This window comes from Lathyrus oleraceus, chromosome 4 (genome assembly GCF_024323335.1).
Source record: "Lathyrus oleraceus cultivar Zhongwan6 chromosome 4, CAAS_Psat_ZW6_1.0, whole genome shotgun sequence".
Classification (NCBI taxonomy): Eukaryota; Viridiplantae; Streptophyta; class Magnoliopsida; order Fabales; family Fabaceae; genus Lathyrus; species Lathyrus oleraceus.
Window position 1 is genome coordinate 81,609,303 of NC_066582.1, and position 22,086 is coordinate 81,631,388.

The 22,086-nt window shown below is 36.1% G+C and overlaps 1 protein-coding gene across 1 annotated transcript; it reads right to left on the minus strand.

Annotated features, from left to right (window-relative positions):
• Positions 1 to 14,972: 14,972 nt before the first annotated feature.
• LOC127136116 (uncharacterized) lies at positions 14,973 to 15,854 on the minus strand. The gene has a single exon (XM_051062713.1). It carries the CDS (start codon positions 15,852 to 15,854, stop codon positions 14,973 to 14,975), a length of 882 nt encoding a protein of 293 aa, XP_050918670.1.
• Positions 15,855 to 22,086: the final 6,232 nt, after the last annotated feature.

Sequence of the window (22,086 nt, forward strand, 5' to 3'; positions counted from 1 at the left end):
TTGAATATGAAATTGTCAGCATCGTTATCCATCAAATCTATTTGTGTTATTTAAATGAGTTCTATTCAATTTTTTATATTATTTTTATAATTTCATTTACAAAAATTTAATTAAAATTTTCAAATATCTATAATACTTATCAAAACCTCCGCATTGGGTTCCACTAGACTCTACATTAATACTTCACATTCATATTTTATATTAATATATAAAAACGTGTAATTAAAACAAAGTAATTTAAATATATTAAAATATATTAAAATGAAGACCACATATTTTTTAAAAAGTTATATTACATTAAAGATATATAAATAATACAATACATAACACATAATTAATAAAAAAATGCGTTTAAAATAAATTACTAACACAATACTTTTAAAAATAAATTTATAACAAATTTTAATTTTGATTATTTTTGTGGTCAATATTTTTATATACATCAAAACTTGTTGAACATGTTGATAAATAATAGGAACTTTTGAAAATCAATATTAAAATTATCTGTAGTGCAATCAGGCCATTGCCTATTTGATCATTAGAATAATCAAAATTTTCATCTCGGATGACATTGTTCATCTTCAACAATTATGTTGTACAAAATGAAGAAGGTATTTATTATAAGTTTGAGTGCATCTAAATGCCAAGATCGAGCTAGATTACATAAGATCGATTCAAATTGATATCGGAGAACTTTAAATGCTCGTTCAATATCCTTTCTTGCACTTTTTTGATGCCGGACAAACAATTTTTTCTTATCCCTTTGTGGTCTTAATATGTCTTTTCTCAAATACATTGAAGATAAAATTCATCTAATAGATTATAACTCATATTGTATTCGGTACAATTAACTGTGTAATAGACTATAGGAGTTTGCTCGCCTTTGAAGAACATCATTGAAGACATGAGATTAGATTAACACGTTGATATCGTTGTTTGAACGTTGCTACTCCAAAAAAAATGTACGCCAAATTCATACGTCTTGATGCTCGATAGATCAGAAGGGCCGAACTTTGGCTTCAGATGTATTCAATCTCTGCGGTGCGTGTCTGACTTAACGGTACCCGGGTTGAGGTGTACCAATTTTCTTGGGCTCGAAACGATTTTGGAGTTCTCATGATGCTCGTGAACTAGGAGTTTAAAACCCTCTCTTCTACGGATCCTGACTGACCGCTCCAACTGGAGACCCATGGCGAGGTCTAGGTCCATACGGGTTCTCTCGGTTGAGGGGCTTGAAGGGGCCAACTCGGCTGAAGGGAATGCCTGACCGATAGCAGCAAGCTAATCTTTCTTAGCGCCTCTTCATCTTTAGAAGTTGTTTCTAAGGTCGCGTGACACTCATCTCCCTTTTAGCTGGTAACCACATTTGGTCGGGATGTCCCCGGATAGTACTTCAACCCGAGGCTTCCGTTGACGTCGTTCTGTGATGGCTCGGAGTCGAAGTAACTGCTTGTTCGGTGTCAGTTCGAAGTTTGGTGGTGTTAGACGATAAACCTAGATCTAGAGGGGGGTAGAATAGATCCCATAATTTTTTTTTGAAAATTTGATATATAATTTTTTTGGTGCGGAAGCAAGTTTCAATTATTTTTCGGATCCAAAATCGTCTAATCGAACATTCTATTAAAAAGTCCGAATATGCGTAATAGTACCAATAGAATGATAGTAATTCACAAGTCGATCAACAATTATTAAACACAACTAATTGAATACTCCACAATAGCCCGAATATGAGATATTAATATAATAAATCTTTGCAAATGTATGAATACAAGAGGTGAGAAATCAAATTCCACAAATCCTAAGTTTGTTTTTGACTCTAGCACCTCCAAAAACCTTGATCAAAGATTGATCAAGTCACCAACAATGCCACTTCAATTCACTTGTTGTTGCTACTTCCTTGCACGACCTCCTTGTCTCAAGGCTTTCACCCGACTGAATTAATCTCAAGCGCACACTTGTTGAACCCAAGATTTTTCAACACGATCCACCGTTTCATGCTACTCCCTTACCGACACACTTAGTCTCAAGGCTTTCACTCGATCGTACCCGAATTTCACAATCTTGTCAAAAACCTTAAAACCCTAAAGATCTTGAAGGAAAACCCAAAACCGATATTCTTATTTGAATCCCTCAAAGATCGTAACCCAATATTCTTGGTACAACAAACCTAATTGGACGTTATCAATCCTAATCTAGATGGCACCCAATCAAAAAATGATTATGTGTAGTTTGATTGTGTGTATGCATAAATTGAATTAAAGATGATGAGATGCTTTGAAATCCTAGATTCATGTAGATTTTACTCACTCTAGAAACCTTACTAGAGAATAATACATGTATTAAGTATTTATATGTGCGAGACTCATAAGAGGCAAAATGAATGCAAAAGAAAAGCAAACAAATGCAATTTTTCAAAAAATTTAGTCAATAGATCGACCTATACGAGTCATGTATCGACCTATTTAAGTCATGTGTCGACCTGTTGGAAGCATGTGTCGACCTGTAAGGCTATGTGCTGCCTATAGGTCGACCTGAAGACTCGACACATAAGACAGAAGTTGCAGGCTTTAATACTGCAGCGTATGTGTCGACCTGAAGTTTAAAAAAGTCATCTATAGGTCGACCTGTAGTCATATGTGTCGACCTATAATGAGGATTTTTCACTTAAACTAAGTCTCTTATGCTCAACACACTATTTCGATGCACAAATATTTTCCAGACCATTTCCAATGATGTTGACATGCTTCCTAATGCAAGAACGCTAAAATGCACAGCTAGACTCGGATGATACCGTCCAATATACATAAACGCTATTTTCTAGTTTTGCCATCATGCAAAACATATTTAAATGGAAGAGGCACTCACATACTCCCCCTTTTTGATGATGGCAAAACTTGAGACAATGCATTCTTGAAAAGCTCCCTCTGAATGTATGCATCATACTTCTCCCCCTTTGACAATATCAAAAAGAGACCAAGGAAACAATTAGAAGAATCTCATATATACAGTAGAGGCTACAGAGGCAGTTTGCAAAGATAAAAAATGTGCTAATATATAATGTACCACTTTTCTCTTTGTACAGGTATTTGAGAGTGTTATTAATAATGTACCCAATAGTCTCATTGACTTGATAATAATCCTAATACTTGGACTTTCAATGTTATTCAATTATGATAATCATCTTGCTCCTACTCACGTTTTCTCATCTTAGGTTGATCAATCCCTAATTTGATGAACTTGAGTATGTCTTTTCAAAGCTAACCTACATCATTGAGAACAATACATTTCCGACACTTCTTGGATAGAAAACATTAGTAATAATCAACACACTTTTACCAATTAAAATAAAACTAAATTTTAACCTCTTTAGTAACATATTCTATCTTTCTTGTCACAAAGTCAAGATATAGAGAAGTGTTACAAATGTTATGTCTCGAGCTTCCACGAAAAAGATCCCACATTCTTTTCATAGTATCAAGACATTTATCCTACAAGGTTAACGACTAGTGTTAGGTACCCAATCTTAATTGGGTTCTTGATTATTAGTGAAACTTTGGTTGCACTTAGGCAACCATTGATGGGTGCCTTTGGGGATCAAGAGTCTCCTAAAGTTACACTTTGCAATGGTATGACTTTACATGCAACAATAATGGCAATAAATATTGTGAGAAGATGCTCTATTGCTATTCAAATTCTTTTCAACATAACTATACCTTCTATAAGGATTATGAGAGGACGTATCATATTTTGAAGTGTCAATAGCAAAAGTGACTTTGGGTTGCAAAGTCTTGTTCAATTTGGCTTTAAGATCTTTTAACTCTTTTTTCCAAATATGACAAGTCTCACACCAAAACCAAGAGGTTCTATTATCATCACAATCATTTTTGACATGTCTATCATAGATTTCCTTAGAGCTTCCATATTCTTTTCATTTTCTAATATTTTAGCTTGCAAATGAGAGAAAATTCTTTTATTTGAAGCAAGCTTTTTGAAAGCTTCTATGACTTGTATTTGTAGATTTTCAAAAGATTCTTGCAATTTAGAATAAGACAAGTCATGAGTATATTTAGGCTTAAAGTGACTTACATTATTTTTCTTTCCTTTGTTGGCCATGTAAAACATCTTTGCAGATTCGTTGTTTGAGCTAGAACTTTCTCCACTTGAAGAACCAATTTCGCTTTCCCAAGCAACATAAGCCCTTCTAGGATTATTTGATCTTTTATGATGATATTTTTCATTTTCTTTCATTATTTGAGGACACTCTGGTCTAATGTAACCTTCTTTTCCACAATGGTAGCATGTACTTCTACCCTTACTTTTATTCTTCTCATCATCTTTTGAGGAATTTGAGAACCTTTTAGATTTGCCATGATCCTTCTTCTCGGAGTGCTTATTTGCTTGTTCCCACATATATCTATTGTACCTATTGATGAACCATCCCATGTCTTCTTCATCATAATCTTCGTCATCTTTAATTTCACAATCACTAAGCTCACTATTTGAGGACTTTAAAGTAGAAGTCTTTAGAGCAATAGACTTGTTCTCTTCCACCCTGTCTTTACCTTTATCTTTATTCATCTTCCTTTCATATTCATTTTCATGTTTTTCCAAGCAAGTGAGTTCTTTCTCATGTTCTTCCAATTTACCAAACAAAGTAGTAAGATCAAGTGCTTTAAGATCATTCGCCTCTTTGATAGCGGTGACCTTGGGTTGCCATTCCCTATTAAGACATCTTAAAACCTTGTTAGTAGAAATAGCATTGTATATAGGATTACCTAGAGCATTCAATCTATTAATAAAATGTGTGAATCTCTTTTGCATGTCGGAAATGGTTTCACCATGCTTCATACGAAAGAGTTCAAACTTTTGGTTCAATATGTTGATCCTAGCTTGTTTGACTTCATTAGTTCCCTCATGGGAAACTTCTAATGCATCCCACATAGCCTTGGCGATTTCACAATGAGATACACGATAATACTCATCCGCACCTAATGTGGATATGGGAATATTTTGTGCTTTCCAATCATGAGACCGCAACTTCTTATCATTATCATTCCATTGATTTTCCAATTTTGGTACAATGACACCTTCACCATTGGTCACTATAATTTGATTAGGACCATTGGCGATGATGTACCATACACCCTTATCAACATAATTGATATGGATACACATACAAGCTTTCCAATAGCCATAATTTTCGCCGGTGAAAATAGGTGCTCTCTTATACACCCTTTTAGGTTCAGTAGCCATTATCTAATAAGCAAATCTTAAGACTAGAAACAATCGGAGCTCGTGATACCACTTGTTAGACGATAGACCTAGATCTAGATAAGGTGTGTGTGTGTGTGTGTGGATGGGAGGGGGGGGGGGGGTTGAATATATCCCCCAAAAAAATTGTTTTAAAATTTGATTAAGATTTTTTTTGGTGCGGAAGCAATTTTCAATTATTTCTCGGATCCAAAATCGTCTAACCGAACCTTCTATTGAAAAATCCGGATATGTATAATTGTACAAATAGAATGATAATAATCCACAAGTCGATCAACAACTATTAAGCACAACTAATTGAATACTCTACAATAGTAAAAGTCTATCTCCAACGATATTCACACACACAAAATTAAGTCAAACAATTTGTCGAACACTTGGTGTGCGAAAAACAAAGTTTGAAATTTTATGTGGTGTTTGTTGTTCTAAGAAATCCAATCACAACCAAATGGTTAATGATCAATAAAACAAACACAAGATTCAAAATGTAATCAAAATTATGATTCAAACTATGTTGATCAGGTGATCAAAGCAATGAACAATTTGTAAGTTGAAAAATAAAAGAGATAAAGACAGAGTACACAAGGATTTATTTAGGCAGTTTTCCAATCGACCTCGCTATGGGTATGCATGCCCTCAATTAATATTTGAATTGAGATATTAATATAATAAATCTTACTTTGCAAATGTATGAATACAAGAGGTGAGAAATCAAATCCCACAAACCCTAAGTTTGTTTTTTACTCTAGCACCTCCAAAAACCTTGATCAAAGATTGATAAAGTCACCAACAATGCCGATTCAATTCACCTGTTATTACTACTTCCTTGCACAACCTCCTTGTCTCAAGACTTTCACCTGACTCAATTAATCCCAAGCTCACACTTGTTGAACCCAAAATTTGTCAACATGATCCACCGTTTCACGCTACTCCCTTGTCGACACACTTAGTCTCAAGACTCTCACTTGATTAGATCCGAATTGAACATTCTTGTCAAAAACTTTCAAACCCTAAAGATATTGAAGGAAAACCCAAAACTACTTTTCTTATTTGAATCCCTCAAAGATCGCAACTCAATATTCTCGATACAACAAACTTAATTAGACGTTATCAATCCTAATCTAGATGACACCCAATCAAAAAATGATTATGTGTAGTTTGATTGTGTGTATGCATAGATCGAATTGAAGATGATGAGATGCTTTGAAATTTTGGATTCATGTATGTTTTACTCACTCTAGAAACCTTACTAGAGAATGATGCATGTACCAAGTATTTATATGTGTGAGACTCATAAGAGGAAAAATGAATGCAAAAGGAAAGGGAACAAATGCAATTTTTCAAAAATTTTAGTCAATAGGTCGACCTATACGAGTCATGTATCGACCTATTCAAGTCATGTGTCGACCTGTTGGAAGCATGTGTCGACCTGTAAGGCTATGTGCTTCCTATAGGTTACATGAAGACTCGACACATAAGAAAGAAGCTACAAGCTTTAATACTGCAGCGTATGTGTTGACCTAAAGTTTAAAAAAGTCATCTATAGGTCGACCTATAGTCGTATGTGTCGACCTATAATGAGGATTTTTCACTTAAACTAAGTTTCTCATGCTTAACACACTACTTTGATGCACAAATATTTTCCAGACCATTTCCAATGATGTTGACATACTTCCTAATGCGAGAACACTAAAATGCATAGTTAGACTCAGATGATACCGTCCAGTATAAATAAAAATTATTTTCTAGTTTTGACATCATGCAAGGCACTCACAGGTGGACCCAAACAGTGTTGATATGAGATTTCGGCTTCTTGAAACTTAGATATCTTCGCCTGAAACCTCTCCATAGCACATATCTGAGGATCGAACATGGAATTGTGAAAATCGTAGGAATCAGAAGTCGATTCGCACAAACAATGCCACTTTTCTGTTGCGGGACCAAAAATTGTGATGATTGCGAAAGCTACTGTGGTGGAGTGAAGTTTCTGAAGCACTACGTTAATATGACACCGTGGATCAAAGGTTGCGATTATGGTGCTTCTTGAACCAAAGGTATCGGTATTGATGTGAGACTGTTAATCAGTGTTTGTCATCTCCGATACGGTAGACCTTGGGAGATACTTGTATGGTTAACACTCCAACGCCTAAGTCAATTTAGGATTCAAGATAGTGGTAGTGAAAGCGGAGATTAAAGATCGTGTGCCTAAGAATTATAGGAAGGTATTTATATCTTGTACCTGACAGAGTAGACTGAATAATGGGTCTCGTACTAATGTGCCTTTTCCTGGCATGGAGCAGTGAATCTCGAGTCTTTGGCCGACACGAAACATCAAGTATAAAATGCAAAAAATAAGTTTTGTGAAAAATTAGATTTTGATCATGCAGTAAACTCCCATTTTTTTTAAAATCTGAATATGCTTTATAGAAAAAAACACATCATTTTTTTGGAGTATGATTGTAATTCAATAAGTGTTTAATAAGTGTTTCAATTCAGCATTGAACTTCCTCATCTAGCCGTGTACATGTAATGTATTTCTCTTTTCACTATTTCAGTTATAAACACATCATGCGTTTTAAAAATAAAGTTATAGGGGCGATCAGACTGCCATCAATATCTGCATAATCTAACAGACATGAAATCGATAAAGACAGCGAGGAAGAGAATGCGAGAACAAGAAGAACACAAACTTGAGGAAGAGAAAATAGATGTTCGGTTAAGTTGAATATTTCAAAACTTTCTAAGTCGAGTAGGAATTCGAAAGCAATTACACCCAACGAGAAAAAAAACAAGAGGATGCAAAAGGAAAAAGTAAACATGAGGAAACGTTTTGCTACAATGTGATAGAGAATAGGCTAAAGAATTGGTGAAACAATAGAATAGAAGCAAAATCATATGGAATGCATGGCACATGCATGTGAAGCCGCCACATACACAATTACGAAGACGATAAGACAGAATGAACACCTAACTTAAAAGACAAGCAAAAGTAAAAATGGAACAACAAAAGAACATGTCTCTCAATCATGAGCAAATGAAGAAGAGATGTCTTAGGCAAATAAATCATTCGTAGATTATGTATATAATCTAAGTGAAAACTATCTGCTTCAACAAAGAATAATAACATACATAATAATGTCCTCGAAAATAATTTTCATTGGAGGTGATAAAGTTTTCATAATAATAGACAAGGAGGAGGATTTCAAAGCTTTAGTGAATGAATCAGAGGTTTGATTTAGGCAATTATTTAGCGTGGTAAGTGAGAATTCTATTTATTTGAGTTATCTAGGTTCTAAATATATGAATTTATAACTTGTAAGTACGGTGATTTATTGTATTTTAATTAAATTAAGGTAGATTTTTTAGTGAACTTTTTTTTAAATAATCATTTTTTCAATTAAAATAATCATTTTTTCAAAATATTTACCAGAATAACCATATTTCATGAAGCATGCGCCAGTTGGATTGACGCATCTATTTTCTCATTGAACATAGACGCCTATACCATTGACGCATGCATGCAATGAAGCAAATGCAATTGACGCATGCATACAATACATCATGTGTATGCGCCAATGCATGTGGCGCATGCTCATATATATGTGCCAACGATCCTTCCGTAATTGAGTTCGGTGCCCATGTTATCGTAGTTGGATCATTGTGGTTAGGTGTATATGGTAGGATGATGGTGTGAGGCGTCGTTGGGTTTGTGTGGGTTGATACTGTTCTTGGGCGGGGATTTATTGTTAGGCGTTTGATGACGAAGCTCATTGGCATGGATCAATCAAATGTCTTGGCTCAGACACAAATTATGGTGATGTAACTGACCTAAACCATACCATATAATGTTGAGTTAGTCTAGCACCATGTATGATTGATTCGTTTAAGATGTGTTGTTGTCGATTCCTCCAATGACGACACATCTCTTTTGCGAAGTCTCTCCAATCTAAATAATCTCATTGACCATCGACTCTTTGTTAATGTCAATCTCCCAAACACGTCGGAGATTCTGGAATTTGTTGTTGCATGTTGAAATGTAGTTTTACACTGTCACTCTGGTGCATCTCCACAGTAGTGAACCAAATGATTGATTTTTTTGCTGTCCAAACTGCATCATCGTCATGATTAACCTAATGATCAAGACTCATATACGGCCTCCAGATAATCTGTATAAGAATTTGACATGATTAAAAGATATGTAATTGGATAATTTTTTAAAATCCAAAGTAGAGTTGTTTAGTAGTAATACATCATATGGTCCAATGTGGTCTAAAAGATTGCGATAGACTACTACAACATGTTTTGGACAAGCATAATAAGATAATTTTAATTGTAACTCTTTTGCTTTATATTACAAACAACATTCATTTCATATGATAAGTAGAACAAATATAATAATTAAACAACAACACAAGAAACTACAACAAATAAAATAACATCACAAACAAATACAACACATAAACAACATAACTATGTGATTACAACCATCAAAACAATTTTGTGAGAAGTATACATCATCATGGGAACGTCTCTGTCAGTTTTAATATTGATCCAAAAACGAAAAGGTTAAATCGACATTTCTCTTGTGAATATAAGGACACAAGTATGAATATGCAGACATTTTAAAAAAATTGAAGGAGATTGAAGGAAAATGGAAGGAGATGGTAAGAAGTTGTGTGAAAATTATGGGAGGGTGATGTTGTATTTATAGATGGAGTGGTGGAGCAGTAGCCATATGCATTGGCGCACACATAAAATGGACTATGCATGCACCATTGCATGTGGCACCTACGCACGACCTACACATGCATGCGCCATTGCATGTGGCAACTTCACATGCATGCGTCATTGCATGTGGCGTCAATGAATAACATTTTCATTGGATGCGCTAATGCAATTGTTGCCTAAGTTAGATGTTTTTTGAAAAATGGTTATTTTGATAAATATTTTGAAAAAATGGTTATTAATTTTAATTGAAAAAAGTGGTTATTTAAAAAAAATATTTTTGAGTAGTTAAGTCAAGCACATAAGGTACTCTATTTTATGGATTTTACTTGTGTTTTCCTGTGCACAGTTAGTCAGATAATGCATTCTGTCATGACAAACATATGTGTTGACAACAAAATTAACTGTCGAAAGAAGCTGAAAGAAGTCGTGACACTGTATTGAATAACTGAGATTTAAAGGGATTTCCAAAGAATGATTTATGCTACCAAGCTGGCAAATATAGATAAGAATAAAAGTTGTGTTGAAAAATAAAATAGTTGTTACTGCTACGTGCAGAATTCTACTATCATTTTACACGAAAAAAAGTTTTATTCTTTAGGTTAAACCTTAGAGGACAAGTAAGATTGACCCAATTACCATGAGAGTAATTATAAAATAAAAAAGAAACTTTTTCAAAGAGGAGAAATCTGAAGATTTGGTCGCGTCATTGTTGAAAAGTATATTTCCGGCAAATATTTTTATATCGTATCCACAGAGATTGGGTGATATTACCACCGTTCTATAATCTCAATTGTTGTAAGTTTGAAAAATAACCAAGTTGTTTTTGAGTGAATTGTTATCTCTTAATTAAAATGACACTAAGACAATGAAATTAGTTTTAAATCAAATATAAAAGGCTTGCCAAGATTGGAGTTCACTATCCCAATTTCTTATGTTTCCCTAGTGACAACTATATGGACTCAAAATTATTGGTAATATTCAAGTATCCTCTCAATAACATTTATTTCTAAATGAGATTGTGATAATCACTATATTAATCTTTAGATGGTTTCTCCATCTAACTATTAATATAACAATCTTTAATGTTTGATACAAAAGAAAAGTAGTGTATAAATCTATTTCTACAATTTATTCACTACTTGAAAACATACTTTAAGTCAAGATTTGAACAACCTTTCTCAACAATAACTCAAATCTGAATATTTAAAATAGGGTGAAAGTATCAATCCATACATCAATAATCAATTGTCACATACAAGAGTTAATAGGAATACATAATCAATAAGGGATAACTACTACCTCCAATCTTGCCAAATTGGGGTTTAGCTCCTCATCACCATGTTTGGCAGCAATAAAAATGGACTGAATTCAAAAATGGCCTCTAGATTACTTTTTCAAAACTTGTGATAATAATCTTTTTCTCCCCATGTGTGGTTAAAAGTTCATGTTTCTCTAATGATCTCCTTTTGGTCTAATACAGAAAAGTGGTCTCAAAAGGTTCTAAAAATGTCACACTTAAGTTGGGCTCAAAACATAACAAGTGGTCCAAACTAATTTAAAGGATTGCTGACTTCGCAGGGTTCGCGGCGCCAACTGAAGGAAATGCAGCTTCTTTACCTTGCAAGCTTCCTCAACACTTTTTCTTCCAAACTTTATTCTTCAAGTGTGCTTCCAAAATGCCCATCAAGCTCCTTCCAACTTTTGCTCATGCAATCCAATTCTCTCTTGTCCACAATTTCTACAAAACTAACAAATAAGTGAAATATCTACTCAAAACATAATTAAAATAAACTTAATTGCATATTTACTAAATTGTGAGAATAAAAGTGTGTAAATTCGATAAGAAAATGGTAAAAGGGACCAATAATAATATATGAAAAGTAGTGATAATTGGTCCCTAACAACTCTCCTCAACTTATCATTTTGTTTGTCCCTAAATAAAAGTTTTTCACCAAAGTAACCAAAGTAATGAAACAAGAGAATGAAACAAGGATTAACCAAAGACACTCAAATGGTTCAAAAGTGTACGGCCCTTTCACAATCCACTTACCTCAATGCTAGACAAAACATGAACAAGAACAATGGTTGGGTGCAAATGACATACTAAGAAATTCAAGGCAATACATGTCAAAATTGAATCAAACTTATACACACATCATAGTAATGATGAATAAACATGAGGGTTTTCTTTTACTCATCCGAACAATTAAATCAACATCAACTCGAATCATGCGGTCATCAAAGTAAACATTAAATCATGTGAAAAAAATGAGAATCAAGAGGTCTTTCAAAGGTTGGAATGTGGCTTGGGTTACAAAGAAAGGGTATGATTAAGGGAATTCAAGCAAAAATGCCTATCCCAAGGGAGCATTCCCATAAATTCAAACTCAACAACAAATTCAATTTTTGATCCCAATTTTTCTTCTTTTCTTATTTTTCAACAACAACATAACCATGAGCTCTCTTTTTGTTTTTCTTTTTACTAGCTACATAATAGGAAATTTATGATAGGAAATTTGCAACACACCATCAAACTATTCATGTTAATTCTAGAAAGCGGTAAAGTGTACCTTGAAATTCCGACAACCAATTCTTATCATCACCACTCGAAGTGTCTGACGCTTCCTTCCTTGCAAGCTTCACTTGGTTCCTTCAAGCTTAACTCAAGAACGAGAACAATTAAACAAAAAAATGGGGCATACCAAAGTTCATAGAAACACACAATTAAACTTCACAATAAAGATACATGCAATTAACAAAACAAAAGTTCACGGTGAAACGAGAGCCACCAAAAGTACAAAAAAAAAATAGGAAACACCAACATGTGATGCTTCCTAAAGTACAACCATAATTAAAAACACAAAAACAATAATAATAATAATAATAATAATAATAATAATAACTAACAAATAAAAAATCTAATACTACCCAAACCAAGGTCTTCAATCCTCCTCATCAACACCACCGCCCACGGACCCAATGACATCTTCCATGTCTTCATCATGACCCGCACCACTAGCTTGACCACTACCTCCTGCACCCCCATGAATGCTGGCCTGCCCTCAGGCCAATTAGAATAAGATACGTACTCCGCCTGAGTCGAAAAAGTGCGGGCTTCGGGTGCTAAGAATGTGTTCTGGAACTGCTGCTGCATGGCATCAAATAAGAATGATTGAGACCTCCTATAAGCCTCAAAGTTTTCATAGCAGTAAGTGGAAAACGCCATCTGATCAAAAACTGGTGCACAGCGGGCGCGAGGCCTAGATGAAGAAGTGTCTGCTCCCTCAGCTCCATCCATCTGACTTTGGCAGAACCCGTTCAAAAACACATCATTAATCACACTGGTTATAGAAAGGTACACCTCATCCGGAATAGGCACATTTGCCCTTCGGCAAAGCCCCATTATCAGCCCTGGATACATGAGCACACCGGCTTTCCCTCCTAACTTTATCCCGCTAGTTGCCACTTTTCTCATCTCCTCCGCGATGATAGATGTCACATCCACCGATTTCCCAATCATAATGTAATACAAAAGGCAGCCGACATCGAGTGGAATTGTGGTACTATGGCTCCGCGGCCGAATATTGTTCAACAAAAGAACCAAATAAGCCCGGGCTTCCAAATTAAGGTTTTCCCTCTTCCAAGATTTTGCAAATCCTTGATCGTTCAAGTCATACGTCCTTCCCTCAAGGCAAAGGTGAGCACTAACAACAGCAAGATCCCAATCATTTACAGTCTCTTTAACACGGTATTCACACCGCATGTTACCCACCAAGGTGAGAGGATGACCCAAATAAGTATTGATTTCATCCCTATTGAAAGCGATGATCTTCCCCCTCACCCTAGTTTGATAGTGGTATGCTACACCTTCTTCCAATTGAAGAACATTGGCGTAAAATTCACGCACAATGTCATAATTGATTTCCGCTTCCGGCTCACAAAATTTTCCCAACTTTCTCTTTTCAAAATTTGCCACAATCTTCCTATAGTTGCCACCTGGTGACAAACGAATGAACCTCTCTGGCTGGATGGTTCTTTTGATCAGCTTTTCAAACCTCTCCGCATGCTCATTACTAATGAATTTCTGCACGGACCTTGAGGGACCGGAGCTTACTGTTTTTGTGCGCTTAGACATCTGCAAGAAAACCACAAAGCAACCACACAACATCCAAGAATTAAGTCAGCACACGTAACAACAACAAAAAATAAAATGCTGAAATTCTTTCAGTTCGCGGCACGATCTTTGCGAAACCCAGAAAAACTAGTAGCCATAGGGTCTTTCCTACTGCTCAAATCTTTTCAAATTTATACCACAAACTCTTAACCTGTCCTAATTTGAAGAATCTCTACACATGCAAAGTGAATTTCAACAAAAAAAAATTATCCTCTAACAATTACCCTAATTCACCTTGATGAGAGAGCAAAGAAGGAAAAAGGAAAAAGAGTAAGCATACCTTGATGAGAGAAAGAGATTGAAATGATTCTTGCAAAAAGTGGGATTATTGAGATTAAGAGGGTTAAGATTGTTAGGTTTGAGTTTGGGAGTGAGAGAGTGTGTTGTGAAAGTGGTGAAGAGAGAGGGATGAAGTTATAAAAGATATAAAGGAAACAAAAGTAAAAAAAACAGAAAATAAAAGGGGTCTGTTTCGCTCAGTTCGCGGGGCCAACTTGGTTCGCGGCACGAACTGAAGGTTTCCCAACTTCCAGAATATCACACAAAAACAAGGGAATTAAATTTCCATTCAGTTCGCGGGGCGAATTGAATGATTTTTCTAAAAATATTGGAAATTGGACTGACCTCCATTATAATCTCGAAAAAAAAAGCAAAACACATTACACAAATGAAGTAACAAAAAATGAAATGAAGGCTTACGAAGTTGGGTTGCCTCCCAACAAGCGCTTTGCTTAACATCGTTTGAGCTCGACGGTTCGGCAGTACTTCACGGTTCGGCGAACGAAACGACATAGACGTCTCAGTTTACTTCTCCACCATGGTAGACTTTTAATCTCTGCCCATTCACAGTCCAACTCTCTTTTGACTTTGGGTCCTCAACCACAATGGCTCCATAATCTCGCACCTCTTTCACTACAAACGGTCCCGACCATTTGGACTTCAACTTACCCGGAAACAACTTGAGTCTTGAATTAAAAAGGAGCACCATTTGTCCAACTCTGAACTCCTTGTGATGGACCTTTCCATCATGGTATGCTTTCACCTTCTCCTTGTAAAGCTTGTTTGAGTGGTAAGCATTGTTCCTTAATTCCTCCAATTCATGGAGTTGTTCTTTTCTTTTCTCACCGGCTAGAGTGGAGTCAAAGTTCAAGAATTTAAGAGCCCAAAGTGCTCTATGTTCCATCTCTACCGGGAGATGACAAGTCTTCCCATAAACCATATGAAACGGGGTTAGTCCAATAGGAGCTTTGTAGGCGGTACGATACGCCCACAAAGCTTCATCCAATTTTGAAGACCACTCTTTTCTTGAGCTCGAAACAGTTTTTTCAAGTATCCTTTTTACTTCTCTATTTGAGACTTCCGTTTGACCATTTACTTGTGGATGGTAAGGAGTAGTCACTTTATGCTTTACACCATAATGTTCCAAGACTTTTTCCAAGGGTGTATTGCAAAAATGTGATCCCTCATCACTTACTAACACCCTAGGCACACCAAAACGTGAAAATATGTTTTTCTTTAGAAATCTTATCACGTTTTTGGAGTCTGCTTTAGGTGAAGCAATTGCTTCCACCCACTTTGACACATAGTCAACGGCTACAAGAATATACTCATTAGAGAAAGAAGAGGGAAATGGGTCAACAAAATCAATGCCCCAACAATCAAAGACTTCCACTTCCAACATGTTGGTTAGGGGAATTTCATCTCGTTTGCCTATCCCTCTGCTTCTTTGGCATGTGTCACAATTCTTTGCATGTTCATATGCGTCTTTAAACACGGACGACCAATAAAATCCCGCTTGGAGGACTTTATGTTCGCAAACCGCTATAATGACCTCCATACGGAGAGTTATGACAATGCCAAAGGATATCTTTTGACTCTTCAAGTGTCACACACCTTCTTAAAATGATGTCCACACCCACTTTGAACAAATACGGGTCATCCCACACATAGTACTTTGCATCCGCTAAAAATTTCTTTCTTTGATTACAAATGAGGTCTTCCGGTGTCAAACCGGTTGCCTTATAATTAGCAAAATCGGCAAACCAAGGCCTCACTTGAATTGCATAAAGCTTTTCGTCAGGAAATTCTTCCCTCACTTCTTCTTCTTTATTTGTAATTTCCATATTAACCAATCGGGACAAATGATCCGCTACCAAGTTTTCGGAACCCTTTTTATCCTGGATTTCCAAATCAAATTCTTGTAATAACAAAATCCAACGAATTAGTCTTTGTTTGGAATCCGGCTTGGTTAGCAGATACTTAATTGCCGAATGGTCGGTGTAAACTACAACTTTGGACCCGATCAAATAAGCTCTAAATTTTTCCAATGGATACACAATAGCTAGTAACTCCTTTTCGGTTGTCACATAATTGACTTGCGCCTCATTTAAAAATTTACTAGCATAGTGGATGGCATGAAATTTTTTAGCTCTTCTTTGACCCAAAACCACACCAACCGCATAATCGTTTGCATCACACATAAGTTCAAAATCAAGTGTCCAATTAGGTGCAACGATTATGGGTGTGGTGACTAACTTTTCTTTTAACTCATGGAATGCTTTTAGACACGACTCATCAAAAAGAAATTGCGTACCTTTGTTGAGCAAATTACTCAAGGGCTTTGCTATCTTTGAGAAGTCCTTGATGAATCTTCGATAGAATCCGGCATGTCCAAGAAAGCTTCTTACTCCTTTGATGTTTGTTGGAGGTGGTAGTTTTTCAATGACTTCCACCTTTGCTCTATCAACTTCCAGCCCTTTGGAAGAGATTTTGTGACCAAGAACAACACCTTCGGTGACCATAAAATTGCATTTCTCCCAATTGAGCACTAAATTTGTTTCCACACATCTTTCCAAAACCACATCAAGATTTTTCAAGCATAAGTCAAAGGACGACCCATAAATGGAAAAGTCATCCATAAACACCTCCATGCACTCTTCGATCAAATCCGAGAATATTGCTTGCATACACCGTTGAAATGTTGTCGGTGCATTACATAATCCAAAAGGCATTCTTCGGTAAGCAAAAATGCCGAAAGGACATGTAAAAGCCGTTTTCTCATAATCTGCTGGATTGACCGAAATTTGGTTGTAACCCGAATAACCATCTAAGAAACAATAGAAATTCTTGTTGGCCAACCTTTCCAACATTTGGTCCATGAAAGGTAGCGGGAAGTTATCTTTCCTTGTAGCTTGATTTAGCCTCCTATAGTCAATGCACATCCTCCATCTGGTTACTGTTCTAGTTGGAATCAACTCATTTTTATCATTTTTAACAACCGTCATACCACCCTTCTTTGGGACTACTTGCACCGGACTCACCCATTCACTATCGGAGATAGGATAAATCATTCCGGCCTCCAATAGTTTGACAACTTGTTTTCTCACCACTTCCTTCATTGATGGATTTAAGCGCCTTTGAGGTTGTGCAACAGGCTTGTAATTTTCTTCCATCATGATCTTATGCATGCAATAAGCCAGACTAATACCCTTTAAATCGGATAATACCCACCTTATTGTACCTTCATTCTTTTTCAGCACTTGTATCAACTTATGCTCCTCTTTTGTGGACAAGGCATTGCTAATGATCACCGGTTTAGTGAAATCATCACCAAGGAACACATATTTCAAGTGTGGAGGTAGCATCTTTAACTCTAACTTTGGCTCTTCCACTTTCTTTTTCACATCCAAATCCTCACTTTTCTCCTCATGATAAGCAATCTCTCCGCAAGACTCCAATTCATCCAAAAATGCTTCAATTTCTTTTTCTTCATTTTCGGTTAAAACATTGTAAGATCCTATAAGAGATCTCTCTAACGGGTTAGAAAGATGAACTTGATTTGCAACCTCTATGATTTCCTCCTCGGTGGCATCGATTCGGAAAGAGTCATGCTTGTCGTTAGGGTGCTTCATGGCTTCAAAAAGATTGAAAGTTACCTCTTCATCTTGCACTCTTACTTTCATAAGTCCATCATCAATGTAGATCATCATTCTGGCTGTTTTTATAAATGGTCTTCCAAGAATTAGAGGAACATCACGATCCTCATCCATGTCCACTACCACAAAATCTACCGAAAACAAGAATTTGTCCACATTTACTAGCATATCTTGAGCAACTCCATATGGTGAAGTGGTAGACTTATCGGCTAGTTGCAAAGTCATCCTCGTAGATTTCATCTCAACATTCCCCAATCTTTTAACAATGATAAGGGAATTAAATTGATGTTAGATCCCAAATCGATCAAACCATTGCCAATGTAAGTGCCTCCAATGGTCACCGGTAAAACGACTCGGCCCGGATCTGATTCCTTCCTTGGGAGAGTTTTTTTGGATTATGGCGCTACAACGTGCATCAAGCAAGATTGTCTCGTCTTCCACATATCTCTTCTTCTTTGTGAGAATATCCTTCATGAACTTCGTATACTTTGGCATTTGCTCTAATGCTTTGGCAAATGGAATATTTATTTGAAGTTGCTTAAATATATCCATAAACCATGCATAGTGTCTAGCATTCTCCTTCTTTGATGGTGCGTGCGGGTAAGGTAGATGTTGAGCTGGAATAACACTCACTCCTTTATCTCATTTTCTTCTTCTTTCTTACCTTTGACTCTTTCTTCTCACCTGCTTCACCCTCCTGTTCAGCTGAACCATTCTGACCCTGTTCAGTTCGCGGCGCCAAAGGGGGTCGCGGCGCGAACTGAGAAGTTTTTTCCTCTTTTTTCTTTTCATATTCCACCACCACTTTGTTCTCTTCATTTTCAGTTACGACATTTATATCATCCTCTACTGCAACCTCCTCACTTCTTCCACTCGTCACCTCTTTACCGCTTCTAGTAACAATTGCTTTACAATGCTCCTTCGGATTGGTTTAAGTGTTGGCGGAGAAAGAAGAACCCACTTGTTGTTCCAACAATTGCTTCGCAAGTTGGCCTACTTGATTCTCCAAATTTTTGATAGCTGCCTCATTGCTCTTTTGGTTTTCCATAGAGGCTTGCATGAATTGTGTGAGAGTATCTTCTAGCTTTGAACTTCCGCCTTGCGATTGTTGGACTTGAGAATTTGGACTTTGATATGGACTTTGTTGCTAAAGATTTTGGTTGTTGAATCTTGATTGTTGATAGCCTTGGTTGTTCCTTTGATATGAGTTGTTGTGATGTGGAGGTTGCCTTTGATAACCTTGATTTTGGTTGTTCACATAACTCACTTCTTCCAATGGAGGGCAATAACCGGTGGGATGATCTCCTTGACATAGTTCACAACATGCCACTTGATGTCTAACTTGAGATCCTTGAATTTTCTTCATTTGTTGTGGAAGTTTGGACATTTATTGAGTGAGTAACTCCACTTGTTGAGAAAGTAACTTATTTTGGGCAAGAATAGCATCATTGGTATTTAATTCAATAACTCCCGGTTTCCTTTGTGAAGGACTACGATCATGTTGACTTTGACGATCATTGGGTGCCATCCGGTCAATAATGACTTTCGCCTCTTCCGTGTTCTTTGACATAAGAGAGCCACCCGCGGTAGCATCCAAAAGTGTCTTGTGATGCGGTTGGAGCCCATTTAGAAAAATGTGGATTTGAGTGAGTTCATCAAAACCATGGCCTTTGCATTTTCTCAATATTTACTTGAATCTTTCCCAAGCCTCGTTTAGAGACTCGTTGCTCCCTTGATTGAATATCGTAATAGCAGTTTTGGCTTCCATTAATCGGGATTGAGGAAAATATCTTTCTAGAAACTTTTCTTCTAATAAATTCCAATCCGTCATCACTCTTGGTGATTGATCAAGATACCACTCTTTTGCCTTCCCCACTAAGGAATGTGGGAACATTCTCTTGAATAATGCTTCTTCACCCGCTTCCTCTATTCCCGTAGAACCCGCAATCTCATAGAATTTGGTGAGATGGGTATACGGATCTTCATGGTCAATTCCGGTGAATGGATTTGCATAAAGGAGTTGGAGGATTTCCGTTTTCATCTCCGTGTTCCTTCCACCACGAGCAAATTGGGCAGTCCGCCTTGGACTATTGGCGGACATTTCGGTACGAACTTCACCCGCCATGTTTCCTTTAAAATTTTCTACACCCACTTCTTCAATTTGAACAAGTGAAGAAGTAGATGCTTCATATCTCCGTTTCCTCTCTTCGGCTAGTTTCCTTCTTTTTCGTGTTTTGCTATTGAGCTTTCGAAGTGTTCTTTCAATTTCGGAATCGAATTGAAATTGCTCCTCGGTAGCCTTTCCTCGCATGCACTAGAATCTACAAAACTAACAAACCAAGTGAAACATAAGAGTGATAGTAGTAAAATAAAATAAAAACTTAGAACAATGAATTATTTCAATGCTTGCAATATCGAACACCAATCCCCGACAATGACGCCAATGTTGAAAAGTATATTTCTGGCAAATATTTTTATATCGTATCCACAGAGATTGGGTGATATTACCGCCGTTCTATAATCTCAATTGTTGTAAGTTTGAAAAGTAACCAAGTTGTTTTTGAGTGAATTGTTATCTCTTAATTAAAATGACACTAAGACAATGAAATTATTTTAAATCAGATATAAAAGGCTTGCCAAGATTGGAGTTCACTATCCCAATTTATTATGTTTCCCTAATGACAACTATATGGACTCAAAATTATTGATAATATTCAAGTATCCTCTCAATAGCATTTATTTCTAAATGAGATTGTGATAATCACTATATTAATCTTTAGACGATTTCTCCATCTAACTATTAATATAACAATCTTTAATGTTTGATACAAAAGAAAATTAGTGTATAAATCTATTTCTACAATTTATTCACTACTTGAAAGCATACTTTAAGTCAAGATTCGAACGACCTTTCTCAATAATAACTCAAATCTGAATATATAAAATAGGGTGAAAGTATCAATCCATACACCAATAATCAATTGTGACATACAAGAGTTAATAGAAATACATAATCAATAAGGGATAGCTACTACCTCCAATCTTGCCAAAATGGGGTTTAACTCCTCATCACCATGTTTGACAGCAATAAAAATGGACTGAATTCAAAAATGGCCTCTAGAATGCTTTTCCAAAACTTGTGATAATAATCTTTTTCTCCCCATGTGTGGTTAAAAGTTCATGTTTCTCTAATGATCTCCTTTTGGTCTAATACAGAAAAGTGGGCTCAAAAGGTTCTAAAAATGTCACACTTAAGTTGGGCTCAAAACATAACAAGTGGCCCAAACTAATTAAAAGGCTTGCTGACTTTGCAGGGTTCGCGGCCCCAACATGGGTCGCGGCGCGAACTGAAGGAAATGCAGCTTCTTTGCCTTGCAAGTTTCCTCAACACTTTTTATTCCAAACTTTATTCTTCAAATGTGCTTCCAAAATACCCATCAAGCTCCTTCCAACTTTTGCTCATGCAATCCAATGCTCTCTTGTCCACAATTTCTATAAAACTAACGAATAAGTGAAATATCTACTCAAAACATAATTAAAATAAACCTAATTGCATATTTACTAAATTGTGAGAATAAAAGTGTGTAAATTTGATAAGAAAATGGTAAAAGGGACCAATAATAATATATGAAAAGTAGTGATAATTGGTCCCTAACAGTCATCTTACCTATCTTACCTCAATTTAGTTATTGCATATGAAGCTGAAGATGGGAGTTAATACCCTGCATTTGGGAAATTCCTTGTGATTGTATTGATTTTTTAGATTTATATTTTCATTATCTTCTGATTTAAGAAATGTATAACTCAAATTCTCATATTTTAGTTCTTGATAAGCTCAGTTTGAGGTAAAACTCTTTGTGTTGGAATATGTGAAATTCAATGATAACGTAGTCTTATTGATGTGATTGTTTTGTAGTGTTTATACATGTTTAGTTTTTTTATGTTTTATGTTTGATTTGAAGCATGAATAACTTAGAA